The sequence below is a fragment of the Poeciliopsis prolifica genome, unplaced genomic scaffold (assembly GCF_027474105.1).
Source record: "Poeciliopsis prolifica strain line A6 unplaced genomic scaffold, Auburn_PproV2 SCAFFOLD097, whole genome shotgun sequence".
In the NCBI taxonomy this organism is placed as follows: domain Eukaryota; kingdom Metazoa; phylum Chordata; class Actinopteri; order Cyprinodontiformes; family Poeciliidae; genus Poeciliopsis; species Poeciliopsis prolifica.
This window is the reverse complement of record NW_026562472.1, coordinates 1,022,364-1,041,222: the sequence shown is the minus strand read 5'-3', so window position 1 is coordinate 1,041,222 and position 18,859 is coordinate 1,022,364. Positions and strand designations below refer to the sequence as shown.

At 37.5% G+C, this 18,859-nt stretch overlaps 1 protein-coding gene and 1 long non-coding RNA gene across 5 annotated transcripts in view; both read left to right on the top strand.

The window, feature by feature from the left end:
- The window catches only part of LOC129353802 (NACHT, LRR and PYD domains-containing protein 12-like), a 29,857-nt gene extending 19,748 nt beyond the window's left edge, over positions 1-10,109 (top strand). Inside the window, exons 4-9 of one of the 3 annotated variants that reach the window (XM_055023243.1) lie at positions 1,617-3,390; positions 5,105-5,290; positions 6,162-6,335; positions 8,099-8,272; positions 8,805-8,957; positions 9,138-10,109. In XM_055023243.1, the coding sequence (XP_054879218.1) occupies positions 1,617-3,390; positions 5,105-5,290; positions 6,162-6,335; positions 8,099-8,272; positions 8,805-8,957; positions 9,138-9,246 (2,570 nt within the window). In that variant the 3' untranslated portion in view covers positions 9,247-10,109. Of the gene's footprint in view, positions 1-1,613; positions 3,391-5,104; positions 5,291-6,161; positions 6,336-8,098; positions 8,273-8,804; positions 8,962-9,137 lie in introns of those variants that run through there. The other 2 variants (XM_055023240.1, XM_055023244.1) reach the window with 2 other exon arrangements.
- A 6,062-nt stretch (positions 10,110-16,171) lies between these two features.
- LOC129353810 (uncharacterized) lies at positions 16,172-17,498 on the top strand. Of its 2 annotated transcripts, none has more exons than XR_008605085.1 (3): positions 16,172-16,538; positions 16,863-17,149; positions 17,249-17,498. It is a non-coding gene; the product is annotated as an uncharacterized LOC129353810 (long non-coding RNA). The 2 variants fall into 2 exon arrangements; XR_008605084.1 differs by having other exon boundaries at positions 16,172-16,790.
- The last annotated feature ends 1,361 nt before the right edge of the window (positions 17,499-18,859 follow it).

The window sequence follows — 18,859 nt, the reverse complement described above, 5'->3', positions numbered from 1 at the left end:
TGGCAGATGATGGTAAATGTAGAATATAATAAGGAGTTATGTTACAGAAAAGCTTCTCCAGGAAGTGAATAGTTTGTGATCCAAATGTTGTTGGAGAAGAATCAGACAGATGAATGTGAGGACAGCAGAGCTGCAGCAGCAACAGAGGAGTGGAGGACAATCTGGGGACCAACAAGGCTCCTTAAACCATGGAGCACAGAAATCACAAGAGGAGAACTAGAGAAAGATTCCTAGAAACAATAACTACATGCTATAGTGAAGAGTTAAAAACTCTTCACTATAACTAGTGACTTGTCCCATCTGCCAGATCCTGGCTTTTTCCTGGATTTATGGAAATATTTTCCCTAATCACAATCTATAGTTTAAAGTATTCTGCTATAATTGTAGAATAATGTAGCCCATATTTTAAGACTGCAAGTATTTCAGCTTTTAAACTCAAGCAGATTGAAAACGCTCAAAGGTAAAGGCGGCCTTTTATTCTGAATTGGAAGCTCAATCTGAAGCCAACTTCAGCTCTGTAAAATCCAAACTGTTTCCTGAGTTTGATTCCATGAATGAGAAGTAAGATGGTGAATCACAACTCAGATCGCCCTAAAACCTGAACTAACAGGAGCTGTGCCCCCTGCTGGATGTTGTTTACATCAGAACTAGTATGATTTGGCTATAATTTGGTGCTAAAATAGCAGCAGCCTCAGAGGCCATCAAAGAGTATAATTTGATACCTGGGTCTATGTGGTTGATTGTTAAATTAATGTCTATTTTTGTGACTCTCATTCCAAGTATTTTGTGTAGTTTTGACTGCAAATATCTCAGTAAATTTGAACTAAATGAAAATATACAGACAATGTGACTTTGTTAAGTGTTTATTTTGCTTTGTTCTTTACCAAATGATAAACCAGCAGTCTAAATATATTCTCTGGTCTGCAGTTATTAACACACCCAGCCTATCACTGCTGTCATTACCTGAATCTAGTGCTGGTCCCACTGTGTTCTCCAATATATTCTAGTAAATGTTACATGTTGACCCCAACAACCTGTGGGTTTGCTTGGAAGTGGCTCTGTTTTCATCCTTTTGTGATAAATACAATAAAACTCAACACTTTCTTAAAGCTGGTCATAATTTTGATGCATGAAGACAAAAAGGTGAAAAACAACCTGCTTTAAAACTGTTTTAACAGAAAGAGGGAAGGAATGTCAGAGAGACAGAAACCTTTAACTCTGACAATATAACACAGACTGCATTATATATATTTACAGAATAAATGCAAAATGTAATAATACTAACAATCTGTTGGCTCAACAATTTCCATCCTGTAATTATTCTTTAAAAAATCCAATTCAGACTCTGACTGAGGAAAGTCATTTTAAATGTGAACATTACTGATGTAATGACTCATTTCTTTGGTAGATTAAAGTTTTCTCTTTTTTTCTCTTTTTTTATAAAGACTGAAAATAAAGCAAGAAAACATTTTTCTATTTCAATAAGGACAATGATGACACGAAGCAGAAGAGTTGATGTTACTGAAAACTCCTGCATTCAATGACTCTGATGGTTTTGTTCCAATTTTATCACTGAATCATGTTTTTTACTACAGTTGTCTTCTGTGTTTCAGCAGATGTTGGTCTGCAGGAGGTTCTAGAGGAACATAAGATCAGTCTGAGGAGAAGATGTGAACGTGTGACTGAAGGAAGTGATGAAACAGGAAGTAGAACCCTCCTCAATAGGATCTACACTGATCTCTTCATCACAGAGGGACAGAGTGACGAGGTTAACACCCAGCATGAGGTGAAGCAGCTGGAGAGAGCTTCCAAGTTCCAGAACCTCCATGTTTCTGCAATCAGGGTCCACGACCTTTTTAAAGCCTTCCCTGACCAACATGGACCCATCAGAGTGGTTCTGACCAACGGCGTTGCTGGTGTTGGAAAAACCTTCTCAGTGCAGAAGTTCACTCTGGACTGGGCTGAGGGCTTGGAGAACCAAGATGTCAGTGTGGTGGTTCTGCTTTCGTTCAGGGAGCTGAACTTGATCAGAGATCAGCAGCACAGTCTTCTCTCTCTGCTCCATGTTTTCCATCCAACACTCCAGAAGCTCCCAGCAGAGCAACTGGCTAAATGCAAACTCCTCTTCATCCTTGATGGTCTGGATGAAAACAGACTTTCACTGGACTTCAACAACAGTCATCTGGTTTCTGACGTCACACAGAAATCATCGGTTAATGTTCTGCTGACAAACCTCATCAAGGGGAACCTGCTTCCCTCGGCTCTCATCTGGATAACTTCCAGACCTGCAGCGGCCAATCAGATCCCTCCTTCATGTGTTACCAGGGCAACAGAAGTACGAGGCTTCACCGATGCCCAGAAGGAGGAGTACTTCAGGAGGAGGTTCAGTGATGAAGAGCTGTCCAGCAGAATCATCTCCCACATCAAGACCTGCAGGAGCCTCCACATCATGTGTGGAATCCCAGTCTTCTGCTGGATCACTGCTACAGTTCTGGAGAACATGGTGACCTCAGAGCAGAGAGGAGAGCTGCCCAAGACCATGACTGACATGTACTCTCACTTCCTGCTGGTCCAGACAAAGAGGAAGAAGAACAAGTACCATGGAGGACATGAGACAAGTCCACAGGAGCTGATGGAGGCTGACAGGGAAGTTCTTCTGAATCTGGGGAGGCTGGCGTTTGAACATCTGGAGAAAGGAAACATCATGTTCTACCAAGAAGACCTGGAGCAGTGTGGTCTGGATGTCACAGAGGCCTCAGTGTACTCAGGAGTTTGTACAGAGATCTTCAAAAGAGAGAGTGTGATCTTCCAGAAATCAGTCTACTGCTTTGTTCATCTGAGCATCCAGGAGTTTCTGGCTGCAGTCTACATGCTCCACTGCTTCACCAGCAGGAAGTCAGAGGAGATCAAGACGTTCCTGGGAGAAAAATACAGAGAAACATCTCTAGATGAGTTCATGAAGAAAGTCATGGAGAAATCCCTCTGCAGTCAAAATGGCCACCTGGACCTGTTTGTCCGCTTCCTTCATGGTCTCACTGTGGAGTCCAACCAGAGAGACTTAGAAGATCTGCTGGGTCAGACAGAGACCAGTCCAGAAACCATCCAGAGAATCATCACCAACCTGAAAGAGATGAACACTGATGATATCTCTCCTGCCAGAAGCATCAACATCTTCTACTGTCTGCTGGAGATGAACGACGTCTCATTTTATCAGGAGATCCAACGGTTGCTGGATTCAGGGAAGGAGCTCTCAGTGACTAACTGTTCAGCTCTGGCCTTCATGCTGCAGATGTCAAAGGTTCTGGATGAGTTGGACCTGGAGAAGTACAACACATCAGAATCAGGACGACTGAGACTGGTTCCAGCTGTGAGGAACTGCAGAAAGGCTCGGTGAGTCCAGATGTTTTCATTGTGTGATGCTGATTCAGCTCTATTGTCCTCCTGTTTCTTCTTCTGTCTTCAAGTTGATTCTGGATGTTTTTGCTCTTTATCTACTTCCTTCATCCTCTGGATTATTTCAGCCAATCAAACATCTAAACATTCAGCTCATCCAGGACAGATGCAGCTTCTGGTTTTACACATTTTGATCATTTTTAAAAATATTTAACTTTTTATCAGTTTTCAGGATGAAATGAATAGAAAACCCTGAACTCTAGAAAATCTATTTTCTCTAAGATCCAATCAGCCAGAGAAACTGTTAAACTTTAAACTCTTCACTCATTGAGCCGCTGCTCCATCATTCATATTTTAGGATCTTTGACTGTTTTCATAAAATAATTGTTCGGTTTAATGAAACAATTACTCATTAAATAAAATAAATTGAAATAAATCATTGCATTAATTATAAACTATGTGAACAGTGTTGATCTTCATCATTCTCTCCTCTTCCTCCTCCCTCTAGTTTCCTCTGAGTTTGTAAATGAGACCAAAATGTGGTTTTTGTCGTCTGGTTCCAGAAAAAGTTCTAGTTTCTGTCAGATCCTCCCAAAGCTCTGAGAATCTGCTTCCAGAGCTGGAACCATTTTCCTCATCAACTCTTCATCTGCAGCCTTTGTTGAAGCTGTTAGCTGTCCTCCATGAAGACCTGCAGAGACATGAGCTTCAACTCTGGAGACATCCAGCCTCTTCTAGTTACTGGAGAACTTTCACTGCTTCACCATGAAATGCTGCTGGACCCAAACGCTCCGTCTCCTCCAGGGGTTTTGCTCTTCAGCTCTTTAGGAGTTTAGCAACAATTTCTCCTGACATCCAAACCTTTGTTCCTCTGAGACAATGGACAGACCACTGCAGAGACATGTGTCCCTCTTCCAACCAGTTTGTCCCAGTTCCTCTCAGATCGACAGTCTGAGAGGACGGTTCTGACCCGAAGGAGCAGCAGGACCGGTTCTGCTTCTGCTCTGCAGGACGACCAGAACAACGTGAAGCTTTTAGCTGCAGCAGGTTGACGACTGTCCACTTTCTACTTTGTTAAAGCATCAAATCCAGCAGATGAACGGAGACAGAACTGGAGCATCATGTGTTTGTTCTGCTCCCAGTTTCCTCTGTGGCAGCATTTAATAACCTGCTGCTGGGAAACATGTTTCTATACAATATATTACTATTATTAATGATGATGCAGCAGATATTGGCTCAACAAACCCAGAGATGCCAGAGGTCCACAGCAGCTGGACTTCCTGTTCTGCTCACTTCATTTATAACTCACTTCCTGCTTGGTGGAAGATCTAAACGGTCTAGTCCAAGTCAGAGCTGTGAGCAGTTCCTCCTCCTCTCCATCATCTCCAGTCGTTTCCTTCATTCAGCTCAGTCAGCCTCTTCATCAGCTGCTGCAGAGAAACTGAACTTTCCTTCACTGATGATAGAAGATCTTCAACATCTGACTGCAGCTGAAGGTCTGAGGACATGAAGCCTGGACCAGAACCAGAACCAGAACCTGGACTCTAACCAGGAACTGCACAGATTCTCTGTGGGGTCAAACTCAGTAGATTGAAGATCCGATATTGATCAGATGATGATCAGATGATGACATCACTGTTATCATATTTTAGTCTGTTTATGATCCAGATTGATTTCATTAGAACTGAATTTATTTCTTCTCTAATCACAGACTTGGTGGCTGTTCGCTGGAAAAGGATGAATGTGAAGTTTTGGCCTCGGCTCTGAAGTCCAACCCAGATCTGACTGAACTGGAAATAAATCAGGTCATACTGGAAGGTGGAATCTTTGGAGACTCTGATACGAAGCATCTGATTGAGATCCTGGAGAATTCAGTCAGTAAAGTGAAGAATCTGAGGTTTGTTTTCTCTATTTATACATAAAATCATTGATTGATTTTTTTAAAATCAATAGTTAATCAATTTAATGTTAATATATTTTATTTTAAAACAACCTGTTTATTCATCAGAATAAAATCTCTAAAACATTTGACCTTATTAATTATTTTCTTATTTCAGACTTTGAGATTATTGAACTTTGTTTTTCAGTTTTTCTCTTTAAAATGTTTTTGATGAACAAAATGAGTAAAATAATTGAAATGCTGTGAATGAATGATGGAGATGTTTCAGTTTGGTAAAGATTCAGATGGTTTTATTTCTGATTCTTTACATCAGAATGAAATGTTGATCCTCCAGAGCCACAAACACTGACGAGTTCAAATCCTCATTAATGAACGTCTAAGAAACCACTGATTGTAGAAAAGCAAATCTAGATGCAATGAATGAAAGTGAGGTTTGCAGCAGCAGCAGGTTCCTCAGCTTTGTCCTGAGGCTGTGGTTCTGTTGGGCCGGGTCAGAGAGGAACCGTCTCCTGAGGAAATAATGGCCTCCATTGGCTTTCAGCAGCTTTAATAGGAACCCAAAGGCCATTAATGAAGAACCTGACTGGTTCTGATCCAGTTACCAAGTCGGGTCTGATGATCAGGAACCAGCAGAAATAGCTCAACTCATCCAGACTGATAGAAAACTTTGAGTTTCTTTGTTGATCAAATGTTCTGGTTCTGCTGGTTTGGACTCTTTAAACCAGTTTGACTGGATCAGATGTTAGAATCAGTTCATCATGTTTCTTTTACATTCAGGGAAATTAATTTATACATTTTTATTATTGATTTGTTCATATTTCAGTTTTAACTGCATCCTGTTGGTTCACATCTTTTATTCTTTATTCAGATTGTGGAGCTGCAGTTTATCAGAGACCAGCTGGACGTCTCTGTTCTCAGCTCTGAAGTCCAACCCGACCCATCTGACAGAACTGGACCTGATCAGAACCAACCTGGAAGGTTCTGGACTGAAGGAGCTCTGTGGTTTTCTAGAGACTGAAGACTGCAGACTGGAGATAATGATGTATGTAATGATATAATTATTGATATTTCTGTGAATAATTCTATATAATTGATCATCAATCAAAGTTCATTTCTTCTGATCTAATCAATATTTTCTGAGTTTGTTCCTGGATCCAGAGTTTAATTTAGTTTCTCTGTGTAACTGAGTTGGACCTGCTGATCTGAGGTCAGAACAGGACAGCATTCGGACCCCAGTGTGTAGAAATCCCCCTCAGGTCAAGCAGGTCAAAGGTCAACATGAAATCTCCCTTCATTGAAGATCCATAAATCCCACATTAGCTTTAAATCTCCTGCTATTAGTTGATGATGATCCAGTCCAGGTTCACAGAGTCCAGGTGTTGCAGTGTTTTAACTAGACCAGATTAAAGATGCTGATAGTCAATAATTAGGTGGAATGGCCCTTTATCCACTTCCTGAATCAGAAGATTCAATCAGAAACCAACTTCAGCTTCATCTGAATAAATCCAGACCACTGAGTTTTTCTCTGAGCTCAACAGGCTACAGATTCTTCAGGACATGAGTTTCTGCCAGAATCAGAACCAGCAGAGATGCAGCACATGGATCTGCAGCAGGTTGTTAGGAGAGGTTATCCACAAGCTCAGACTAAAGGTTCACAGTCTGACAGAGACGGACAGAGAAAGTGGACTAACTGGATGAAACGGTTCCTAGAAACAGGGAAGCTTTCTGGGGACTTGACTGCTTCTCATATGGAGCTGCAGCACATGCAGCAGTTTGATGTTGCAGGAAGCAAAACTAAATGGAAGCAAGTGATGAGTTTCTATTTTAGTGTCAATTCCACTAATGGAGCAAATGAAAGTCAGTCGTCCTAAAACCAGTGAGAGCAGCTTCCAGAGGAAAATCTGAGTTTGTTGTGACAGTCAGACTCTATCAGGATGACCACAGTCTGCTGGCAGAGATCCTGGACATTAAGAGACATAAATAATATCAAGATGATTCATTAACAGTCCTGCAGGAAATACTGACTTTGTTAAAGTCATTTTGTTCAAGCATCTTGATTCAGCTCTTATTTTGTAGGACAGGAAGTGAGGTCTTACCTTTGTAATGCTTTGTATGCAACAAGCTTCAGCAGTTCACTGAAATCATTCTCATGTGTTTTACTGGAAAATAGATTTAAAATGATTCATCTTCACTATCAGGTTGTTCCTTTATGATAATATTCCCATTTCTGCAGCGTCTCTGATGAACGATTCAGAACCAGAACTAAATGACCCACAATGACCTCACAGAGAAAAGGATCAATATTTTCTAGTTGATGGTTCAGAAACTGAATCAGCACAAAATGATCAACTTTCAGAATGTGATGATATTATAAAAGGATTGAAATCAACCCGTTTCCATCTGTCATACTGAGCAATGAGCTGCAGTTCAAATACAAGCAGCAAGAAAAACATCATTAATAGATTAATGAAGAAAAACTGGAGCCATAAAATATCAGCAGATCAATGATGGACAGAGCAGTCGGAGAATCCAGAGCCTGGAAGGAAACATGGAGAGAAAAACATCCACTGAGTTTAAGATCCTCAGAAACTTTGAGACAAACTTTGAGTTTCTTTGTTGATCAAATGTTCTGGTTCTGCTGGTTTGGACTCTTTAAACCAGTTTGAATGGATCAGATGTTAGAATCAGTTCATCATGTTTCTTTTACATTCAGGGAAATTAATTTTCTACATTTTTATTATTTATTTATTTATATTTCAGTTTTAACTGCATCCTGTTGGTTCACATCTTTTATTCTTTATTCAGATTGATGAACTGCAGTTTCTCAGAGACCAGCTGGACGTCTCTGTTCTCAGCTCTGAAGTCCAACCCGACCCATCTGACAAAACTGAACCTGATCAACACCAACCTGGAAGGTTCTGGACTGAAGGATCTCTGTGGTTTTCTACAGACTGAAGGCTGCAGACTGAAGACATTGAGGTATTTTAATGATATAATTATTGATATTTCTGTGAATAATTCTATATAATTGATCATAAATCAAAGTTCATTTCTTCTGATCTAATCAATATTTTCTGAGTTTGTTCCTGGATCCAGAGTTTAATTTAGTTTCTCTGTGTAACTGAGTTGGACCTGCTGATCTGAGGTCAGAACAGGACAGCATTCGGACCCCAGTGTGTAGAAATCCCCCTCAGGTCAAGCAGGTCAAAGGTCATCCAGTCTAGAAAAGTGAATTCCTGGAATCTGACAGGAACAAATCAATAATCAATGATTGATGCTTCAACACTTTGATCAGAACCTGGAATGATTTTACTGACTAAAATCCTCCAACACATCATGACCCAGTACCAGGTTCTGGTTCTGGTTCTGGTTCTGGTTCTGGTTCTGAAGTCAGCAGGTCTTTATTGGAGCAGCAGCTTGTTGGCATTAATATTTATGAGAATCTTTAACTGGTTCTGTTGGACTGGTTAACCTGCATCCTGTTGGTTCACATCTTTTATTCTTTATTCAGGTTGAATGGCTGCCGGTTGTCAAAGATCAGCTGTGATTTTTTGGCCTCAACTTTGAAGTCCAACCCGACCCGTCTGACAGAACTGGACCTGAGAATAAACAACCTGGAGGAATCAGATGTTCAGCATCTGAAGGATTTTGTAAAGACTGTAAAGTAAGTAAATGTTTGCAGTGAGTCCAGCTGCTGTCAGCATATTGAACTAAACCCAGTCAGCATCAAAGCAAAGATCCAGTGTTCCCAGTAAAGCTGCAGCTTTACTGGGAACAGCTTCTCTCTGCAGGTTCTGATCTCTGTAAAGTAGAGAACGTCTCTGTGTCCTGCTGATCCTCACAGGTTGAAGCTGCAGCAGTTTGAGTCTAAAGAGACTCTGGAAGATGATGATCCTCTGACCTCAAAGATTTTCCTCCTGTTTATTTTCTCATGTCTGTCATTTAGTCTCTGATATTGTTTGTCTCTTTGGATCAATAAAGATCCAATTCAAACTGGGCTCCATTTAGAGGCTTCATGGAGTTTTGATCTGAACTGGATTCAACTGGAAAGTTGATCTTTTTTCTCTCTGGTTCATTTTCATCCTGGAACCAGAAATGGTCTGAGAATGGAAACATGGGAATCATTTCCAGTTCAGCTTTAAAGTCATGAAAGACACTTCAAACCTCTTTTCTCTGCTGCTTCTTCCTTCTGTTGACATGAAAATGTTCCTCAAAGCTCCACAGATAAAAAAATGTTTTACTGGAAACGTCAGAGAAACTTCAGCTTCCACCACAGAAACCAGTTTAACCAGTTTAGAACTGGATGTCCCACAGAAACTCTGATCTTGGAGCAGTTTTCAGGAACATCCATCTTTTAATCTGAATAAATATACATATATATATTTTATAGTCATTCTAAAAATATTTAAATAATTAAGTTTTTTATCATAGTCATTGGTTCTCAGTGCTTTAATATTTCTCGTTTTGTTTTTGGTGGTGAACTTTTTCAGTTTTCCAGTTAATCTAGAGAACATTATTGGGAATGGAGACTCAATATGTCACATCAGGCTCTTTACTGTGATTGTGCTGATTTATTCTGAATTCATGGGATAACGTGGTGACTGGTTCATATTATTTTGTTCATATTTAGTTTAATGTAACGTGGGTTTCTCTGTGTTTAATGATGAGCTAAGAAAGTTTTTCATAATATTTTTGGTGGGGGTTTTATGCATTTTATTTTGTACAAATATAGTAACTACATCTTTATTTTAATCCTCTGTGCTGTTTAGCTTATTGTATTCAGATTAACAATTAATCCAAATATATTTTAAGTTTGTATCTTTTGTTCAACAGTTTGTTTTAATAAAATCAGAAACATCCATTTCAGTTGATTTGAGAATTTTTAAGCTTATAATTTAAAGCAGCAGCTTATTTTTCCATTATTTAGACTGAAGATGTTTAAATAAAATACATGAGAATCATTTCATTAATAAATATTGTTTCCTCCAAGTTTCTTAGTGATTCTGATGCAAACTATCACAGTAGTTATTTTACTTCCCGGTATTTTATTTTGAAAGGTCTATTAGGAAACGTATTTGTAAATTTTCCAACTTTATTGTTGTAATTGCCACGTTTAGCCACCAGAGGGACTGAACTCACTGCTGAGGTCGCAATGGTAACCAATAAAGAAAGACTCGCTGCTGGGAATGATGCGAGTCTTTAGCGCGGAAGCTAACTGGTTTCCAGCTTCAAACCAGCGGGATAACTGATTCCCAGTTAGATAAATGAGGGCAGATTATTCTCCTGGGTTCATTTTAATGTTTTCTCTGTCAGTGTGAACTAGAAGCAGCTCCACAGAGTTGAAAACATCCCGCAGAGACTTCGAGCGGAGCTAACGATGCTAGCGATGCTAACAGACTAGCAGCATCTTGTTTTACATAGAAGCTGCGGATCTAATCTCTGATGCTGAACAGCAGCGACTGACCTTCAGTTCACTAATAATTGATCAAAGTTTTATTATAGAAGTTTATCATTGAGCTCGTCTAAATGATTTTAGTGTGTAGTTACATTGTGTCACCACAGGAGGGCAGTACACAGAGTGACTAACTGGCAAAAACAAACCTAAAAATGTAAATAATCTTCTGTTTACTATAATGCTCAAATATTTTGAAAAGCTTCTTTGAGTTTTTAATTTTAATAATATTATTTTTCATTAGATTGTTTTATTCTGATCTAATCTTAGCTGCTTGACTTTCATGACTAATAAAAGTGTGTTAATAGTTTTTTCAGACTTTGATTCTCAAAATTACCCACAGTTAATATTTTTGTAAGGATTTTAACTGAATAAAAAAATTGTAACTACATTTCGATAGTTTTATCATTATTTCTATTTAGCTGTTGTTTACCTTGCATTTTGAATTATTTTAATTTGTTTTAATGTTCACTTTTATCAAGTCAGCATATGTTTATGCCATTAAATAAGAGTCACTGAAAAAAACTATTTAGTTTTAACACAGCAGCTATCTTTTATGATTTAAAACTCTTTAAATGGCTCTAATATTTTTGATTAATTTATTATTTATCTTCTGGTTGAGAAGATTGTTAGTTTTATTTTATAAATTGGATATTAAATGTAAATAATGCAACCTTATCAGGGCTGTAGTTCCCACTATGGCCACCAGAGGACGGAAATACCCCGCTCTGAATATAGAGGTGAGTTTTTGAGCTGCAGCTGGTTTTTGACGTTTAAGTTGATCACGTTTATATCTTTCTCATGATACATATTATTATTAACATTAATAACTGAATGTAAAAAAAAATTACTTTTCTGCCTACTTTAATATGCAATCAGTGTTTTATCGGTCAGTGTGGACAAGGAGCTGCACAGAGTTGAAAACAGCCCGCAGAGACTATTAGCGGCTCTCGCGATGCTAACGATGCTAACAGACTCTAGCAGCAGCTTCAGAGGAGCTTTGGCTCCATAAGAGCTGAAACGAAACTCTCCAATTCTGGTTTAGACGCTGAGTTTGTGGTTTGAGGCCAGGAGAAGATTGATGCACAACAAACTGAACTTCTCTAAGAGCAGGGCGGTTAGTGCCCTCTAGTGGACCGAGATGGTAACTGTAGCTACTCTATAAAGTTTGAGAATATACATACCACATTTACTTCCGGTAGCTTCTTTCACATTAAGAGCTTAAGAAACGAGTTAATATTCTCGGTTAGCGTTCATAGTAAATAATGCTTTTAGTTTTCCTTTTTTTTTCCTCCCTGAAATGTTTATTCAAAACATTTAAAAACTTCAATTAAAGTTTATTTTATTTGAAGTGATAAAATTGAAAATGAGAACAATTAAGTTAAACAAATGATCTGGTTGAGAAATTACCATGAATAGGAATATCTGTAGTTGCAATAGTTCACCACCAGAGGGCAGTGAGCGCTCATAATTACTATCAAAAATAAAAATAGTTTGTTCTGTTGGTTTTCTGTTGAATCCATAAAAAACCGGCTCTGTTTCAAAACTGCTTCACCAAAACAGAAATACTGAATGTTTCATATCTTTATTCTAGTTTTATTTCACTCTATGGACTCAAATTGAACTGTTAATATTTATTCAGATGAATTAAACTTTCAATCCTGACGCTAAAGATTTTTTCCCTTTAAACTGTCTTTATTCTGCTCTGATCTCAGCTGGTTGACTTTTGTTACTAATAAGTATGTTTTTCGTAATGTTTATTGTTTTTCCAGACTTTGATGTTCAAAATTACCCACAGTTTTTTTGTAATTACATTTCTGCCATTACTATTTCTAAGTAGCTGTTATTTACCTTGCTTTCTCTAATGTTGTTATGAGGACTTTCCAGTTCTAATTACATAAAATACGAATCCTAACTTAATTCTGCAGACACTATTAAGTCAATATAACTAGTTATTAGAAACTGTTTCGTGAAAAGTATAAAGTTGATCAGTTTTATGATGGTTGAGTGAATTCTTACTGCCCTCTGGTGGAGAACCTTCGTAACTACAAACATTCTTCAAATACATTTTTCAGCCAGATGTTTTGTTTCTGTTTTAATGTTCACTTTTATCAAGTAAGCAAATGTTAATGTCGTAAAATAAGAGTTACTGAAAAAAAACTGAGTTTTAAATCATAAAGATAGCTGCTGTGTTAATACTCTTTGAACACTTTATTACAAATATAACAACGAACAAGTGTTTTAAAATGTATCAAAATTATATTTGAGTCGAAAAACGGCTTGAATATTATTTTGATTATTTTATTATTTATCTTCTGGTTGAGAAGATCGTTAGTTTGTCTCTATATAAATTGGATATTAAATGTAAATAATACAGTAAATAATAGCTTCCCACTATGGCCACCAGAGGGCGGAAATATCCCGCTCTGAATATACAGGTGAGTTTTTGAGCTGCAGCTGGTTTCTCACTTCTGTGAAGTTGATCATGTTTTTCTCTTTCTCATGATACATATTACTATTAACATTAATAATTGAATGTTAATAATAACTGTTCTGCCTACTTTAACATGCAATCAGTGTTTTATCGGTCAGTGTGAACAAGGAGCTCCACAGAGTTGAAAACAGCCCGCAGAGACTATTAGCGGTTCTCGCGATGCTAGCGATGCTAACAGACTCTAGCAGCAGCTTCAGAGGAGCTTTGGCTCCATAAGAGTTGAAACGAAACTCTCCAATTCTGGTTTAGACTCTGAGTTTGTGGTTTGAGGCCAGGAGAATATTTATGATCGATTAAATTATCATGGAAACATTCAGAAGATTGATGTACAACAAACAAACTGAACTTCTCTCAGAGCAGGGCGGTTAATGCCCTCTAGTGGACCGAGATGGTGACTGTAGCTACTCTATAAAGTTAGAGAATATACATACCACATTCACTTCCGGTAGCTTCTTTCACATTGAGAGCTAAAAGAAGGTAATATTCTCGGTTAGCGTTCATATTAAATAATGCTTTTAGTTTTCCTTTTTTTCTCACTGAAATGTTTAATAAAAAGCACCAAATTAAATTCTGCTCAGGTTTTCAAGCACCACTATTTAATTTTCCTATTCCTCGATAGTCATGTCAAACAGATAAAGTTATTTAAATAAAATTAACAGCAGGAACATCATATCATTGTACGTGTTATAAATTTATTCACAGATTCATTCATTCATACAATTTACTAAGTAATAACTGGTAATGTTTTAAAATGTAACTTTTTATGTTTAATTTTTCTCCATTAGATATTTTCATCCTGCTCAATGCTCTGATGTCAGCAGGTTGGATTTTATCATTTTCATTGTTTAAATTTTTCAGGCCTTGATTCTAAAAATTAACGACAGTTAATCTTTTGGGAGGATTTTTCTGAAGTAAGTTTAATTTTCTTTTCCATTTATTAACCTTGCAGTGGCTCTTTATAAACTTTAAGTTTATTTTATTTGAACTGATAAAAGTGAAAATGAGAACAAATTAAGTTCAACAAATGATCTGGTTGAGAAATTACCATGAATAGGAATATCTGTAGTTGCAATATTTCACCACCAGAGGGCAGTGAGCGCTCATAATCTACTATCAAAAATAAAAAGTTTGTTTTGTTGGTTTTCTGTTGAAGCCATGAAAAAAGCGGCTCTGTTTCATAACTGCTTCAGCAAAACAGAAATACTGAATGTTTTTATCTTTATTCTAGTTTTGTGTCACTCTTGTCAGGTTTAACACCTATTAAATACAGATTCAACAAACACAGGAAAGACAAGAGATTTAGATTCTTTCTTACTCGTGAGGAGAACAGACAGAGATGTGCTTCAGTTACAATCTCCTGCTGCTCTGAAACCACATTTGCCTGCTTCTCTCTTTTTATTTTTTCAGGATCCCTAATCACAAAGGACACTGTAACTCTAAAGGGAGGGGAAAACACTTCATCACATGGCTACAGCGCCAAAGACAATCACTAACTAAAACACAAGGTATCTTGCACTTTATACTCTCATTCCAGACACAGGGTTAAACAGAGCAAGTTGTACATCTTCACGGTCAGTTTTCTAGAGGCCTTGGTTCACGCCGAGAGATAACCCTGCAGAAACCTGTTGTCACTGCTTCCTTCAGTGAGGCTTTCTGAGGAAGGAATCAGAGTAATTCAACAACACAGAAACATTTTTAATTCTAAGATGAAATTAAACAATAAAAGCATATAATTAATGTTATATGCTTTTATTATATAACATTAATAAGAAAAGATACATTATAAAGATACATGAGAATAACAAATATTTGATTAATAACATCACAATTTATCCAACAACTCTATTAACTCAAATTGAACTGTCAATATTTATTCAGATGAATTAAACTTTAAATCCTGTTCAAAGATTTTTCCCTTTTGAACTGTTTTTATTCTGCTTTCATCTCGACTGGTTGACTTTTATTACTAATAAATATGTTTTTCGTAATGTTTAGAGTTTTTCCAAACTTTGATTTTCAAAATTACCAACAGTTAATATTTTTGTAAGGATTTTAACTGAATAAAAAAATTTTTGTCACTACATTTCTGCCATTACTATTTCTAAGTAACTGTTATTTACCTTGTTTTTTTCTAATATTTTCATAAAGACTCTCCAGTTGTAATTACATAAAATACGAATCAAACTTAATTCTGTAGATTACTATCTTTCGTGAAAAGTATAAAGTTGATCAGTTTTATGATGGCTGAGTGAAGTCGGGTGAACGTTTGTAACTACAGATATTTTTCAAATACATGTTTCAGCCAGATGTTTTGTTTCTTTGTTTTAATGTTCACTTTTATCAAGTCAGCAAATGTTAATGCCGTAAAATGAGAGTCACTGAAAAAAATGTCAAGAGTTTTAACACAGCAGCTATCATTTATGATGTAAAACTATTTATTACACATATAACATCGAACAGTGATTTAAAATGTGTCAAAATAATATTTGAGTCGGAAAACCGTGGAAAAACTGAGGAATATTGTTCGTTTTCTCTATATAAAGTGGAGAAGTGGATATTAAATGTAAATAAGGCAGCATCATCAGGGCTGTAGTTCCCACTATGGCCACCAGAGGGCGGAAATACCCCGCTCTGAATTTACAGGTGAGTTTATCGAGCTGCAGCTGGTTTCTGACTTCTGTGAAGTTGATCACGTTTATGTCTCTCTAATGACAAATATTATTATGGTCTGTCTAAAGCAGGATGTTCAACTCCAGGCCTGGAGGGCCGGTCTCCTGCAACTTTTAGATATATTATTATGGTCTCTCTAAAGGCCTGACAGCTGATTTAATATATAGATGAGTTATTTACATACAGATAATTCATCTATATATCTAAAATAGATTACATATTAATGTTTCCTGATTAAATAAATAACTGGTTTGTTCGCCAAGATGTTGAGTCAGGAGAATATTTATGAAATATATTTTTTGTCTGGAAAAAATAATAATTATGATAATTTTTCTTCAGAGCCCAATTATTTAATTCCTATAACATCCTAAGAAAATTACACACTTATACTTTCTGATAATATCATAAACTAACAAGCTAAAATGTACTAACGGGAGAATTTAGTTCATTGCTTTACTTTGAAAGAATTCAAAGGAAGTGCTAATCACATATCAGTTCTCTAGCTTTACTCTGATTGTATTTACACACCGAGTCCACTAGGGGGCAGAAGGCTAAGTTAGCAGTTAGCTAGTTTCCCGCTGCCGACCGGCTAATGAAGCTCTTGTTGCTCTCTTGGTGTTTCTGCTGTGGTATTTCAAAAACATGTTTTCTATTTTAAGATGAAATCAGTGTTTTATCAGTCAGTGTGAACTACAAGCAGCTCCAGAGAGAAGAAAACATCCTGCAGAGACTCTGAGCGGAGCGAGCGATGCTAACAGACTAGCAGAAGCAGCAGCTTGTTTTATACTCAATGATTCTGTTGAATGTTGATGTTTTGATTCATCAGCTGTTGCTTTTTCTCCAGTGATGACAATACTTGATCAGCTTATTGACAGAACCAAGTGGGGTTTTAGTGGAACCGCATTAAAACGATTCTGGTCTGATCTCTCTGACAGAATCTTGTTTCTCAACAGCTGATTGAGAATCTTCATCCATTCATCCAGAGCTGGAAGTGAGAGGATGAGGACCTGAGGCACTTCAAGAAGCTGGACCCCTGCAGGGAAGGAGGAGACCAGAGGCTGAGTCTGCTTCTGCTGCTGCTGCAGAAACACTGAATGCTATCAAGTATTTCAGTCCAGTTTCTTGGACTCTGCAAATAAAACACCAACAAGTAGCTTTTCAGTAAGATATTTTCCTCTGCAGTGCCTGCTGCTGGCAGGCCGCAGACGATGAAGGTCTCCATCCTCTTCCTCCTCTGCAGGTGAAGTCAGTGATCAACTTGCAGCCTACACTGGAAACGCTTTGTGCTGAAAACAATCATTGCTTTTGTTGTTTTTTTTCTCCCAAATCCAAACTTTAGAAAAAGGAGGATCATTCCAGAAGTCGGGTCAGAACTGGCCTGTAGTGGGGTCAAAGATCACAGAGAAAGCACAAAGCTGCGATGGCGGCGCGGTCTGAGCTGCAGCTCTTTGGATCATGTGACATGTTTGTCGGTGCAGCTTTCTGAATGTAACGTTTTGTTCTGGTTCTTCTTCTTGTGTATTTATGCTGCTGAGCCACCAGCAGATATTTATTCACATTCAAATAAAAACTAAATATATAAAAACAAACTGAATTCCTGTCATTTAATTAGTATTAATTTCATCTGACATTCAGGAAATAAAACAACTGCTTCTAAACGATTCAGATTTTCCAGACTTTTTATTTTATTTTTAAAAATTTCAAACTTATTTTTTGAATAAAAATTTAAAATGTATTTAGGGTCATTAGGCTGTGTTTTAACTAAACCTTATTTTATTTTTCCTTCTATTTCCAACCAGGTGAGGCTAAATTTAAAAAGTTCTTTATTTATGTATTTTATGAATTTGCAGAGAAAAGTTTTACTTTTCTCCCTTTGCAAACAGAAACTGAAACACTGGGTAACATTTTGTGTTTTTACAAAGTTCAAACTGATCATCGGATGGAAAATCAATATTTTCCTTCTGGTTTCAATGATCTTAAAAGTTCCCAACACGTGAGGAGAAATAAAAGCCTAAAGCCTCCAAGTGAAGAAGTAAAAGTGGAGCTGCAGATGAAGTGAAATTGTTCCAGATCTCCTCAGTTGTTGTTCTGAACATGTTGAGCAGTAAATGTTGGTTCTGCTTTTCCTGCCCAGATGCATCAGCTCAGTTTGGACCTTCTGGATCCTGAACTTTGAGTTTTTCTCCTGGATCAGAGACGATTCTGAAGCCACGCCTCCAGTTGTCACAGTAAACGCCCCTTTTTCACCCAAATCCTCCAAAACAGAAGACAAGTTTTTAAAAAAAAGCATTTTAGTGTAGATGAGCGAGTGGCAGAGAGAGGAGGAATACAGACTGCTTATCTAAAGGTTGTTGGTTTGAGTCCAGCAAGGATCTTGTTGCGTTTTGACTCAAATAAAGAAAAAATTAAAGTAAAATTGGTAGAGTTCAGGACTCGAACCTGCAACCTGTGGAATCCCAGTCCACTTCTTATTCCTCTGAGCTACTGCTCATTACAAAAATAAATGATTTCCGCGTAAATTTGTCACAAAAAAACCACCACATTTTCACACTTTGTCAAATTTTGTGGAAAAACCTGGCGAGGGAAGAATAGAGGCGAGGAAACGTGTTGATCAGAGAGTTGATGACAGCTTGGAGCTTCAGGTCTTCAGATTTTCTTCATCTTCAGACCAAAGACTTTCCAGATTCTCTGCAGCGACTCGGCTCCTGCAGTGTCGTCAGCAGTAAATCCACCAGCAGGACTCGGCTTCTCACAGACTCCAGCTTTATTTCTTCATCTTTACACAGAAATACTTTCTCTGGGCCTCCACCTCAGAGGGAACAATTAAAGCCCGACAATGACTTCTGAGTAGAAAATATTTACAAACAAGATTTTATTCTATTTTAAATGTAAAATTATTGATTTTTTGTTCAGTTCAATAAAACACTGAGTAAACACTTCATCGAGAGGT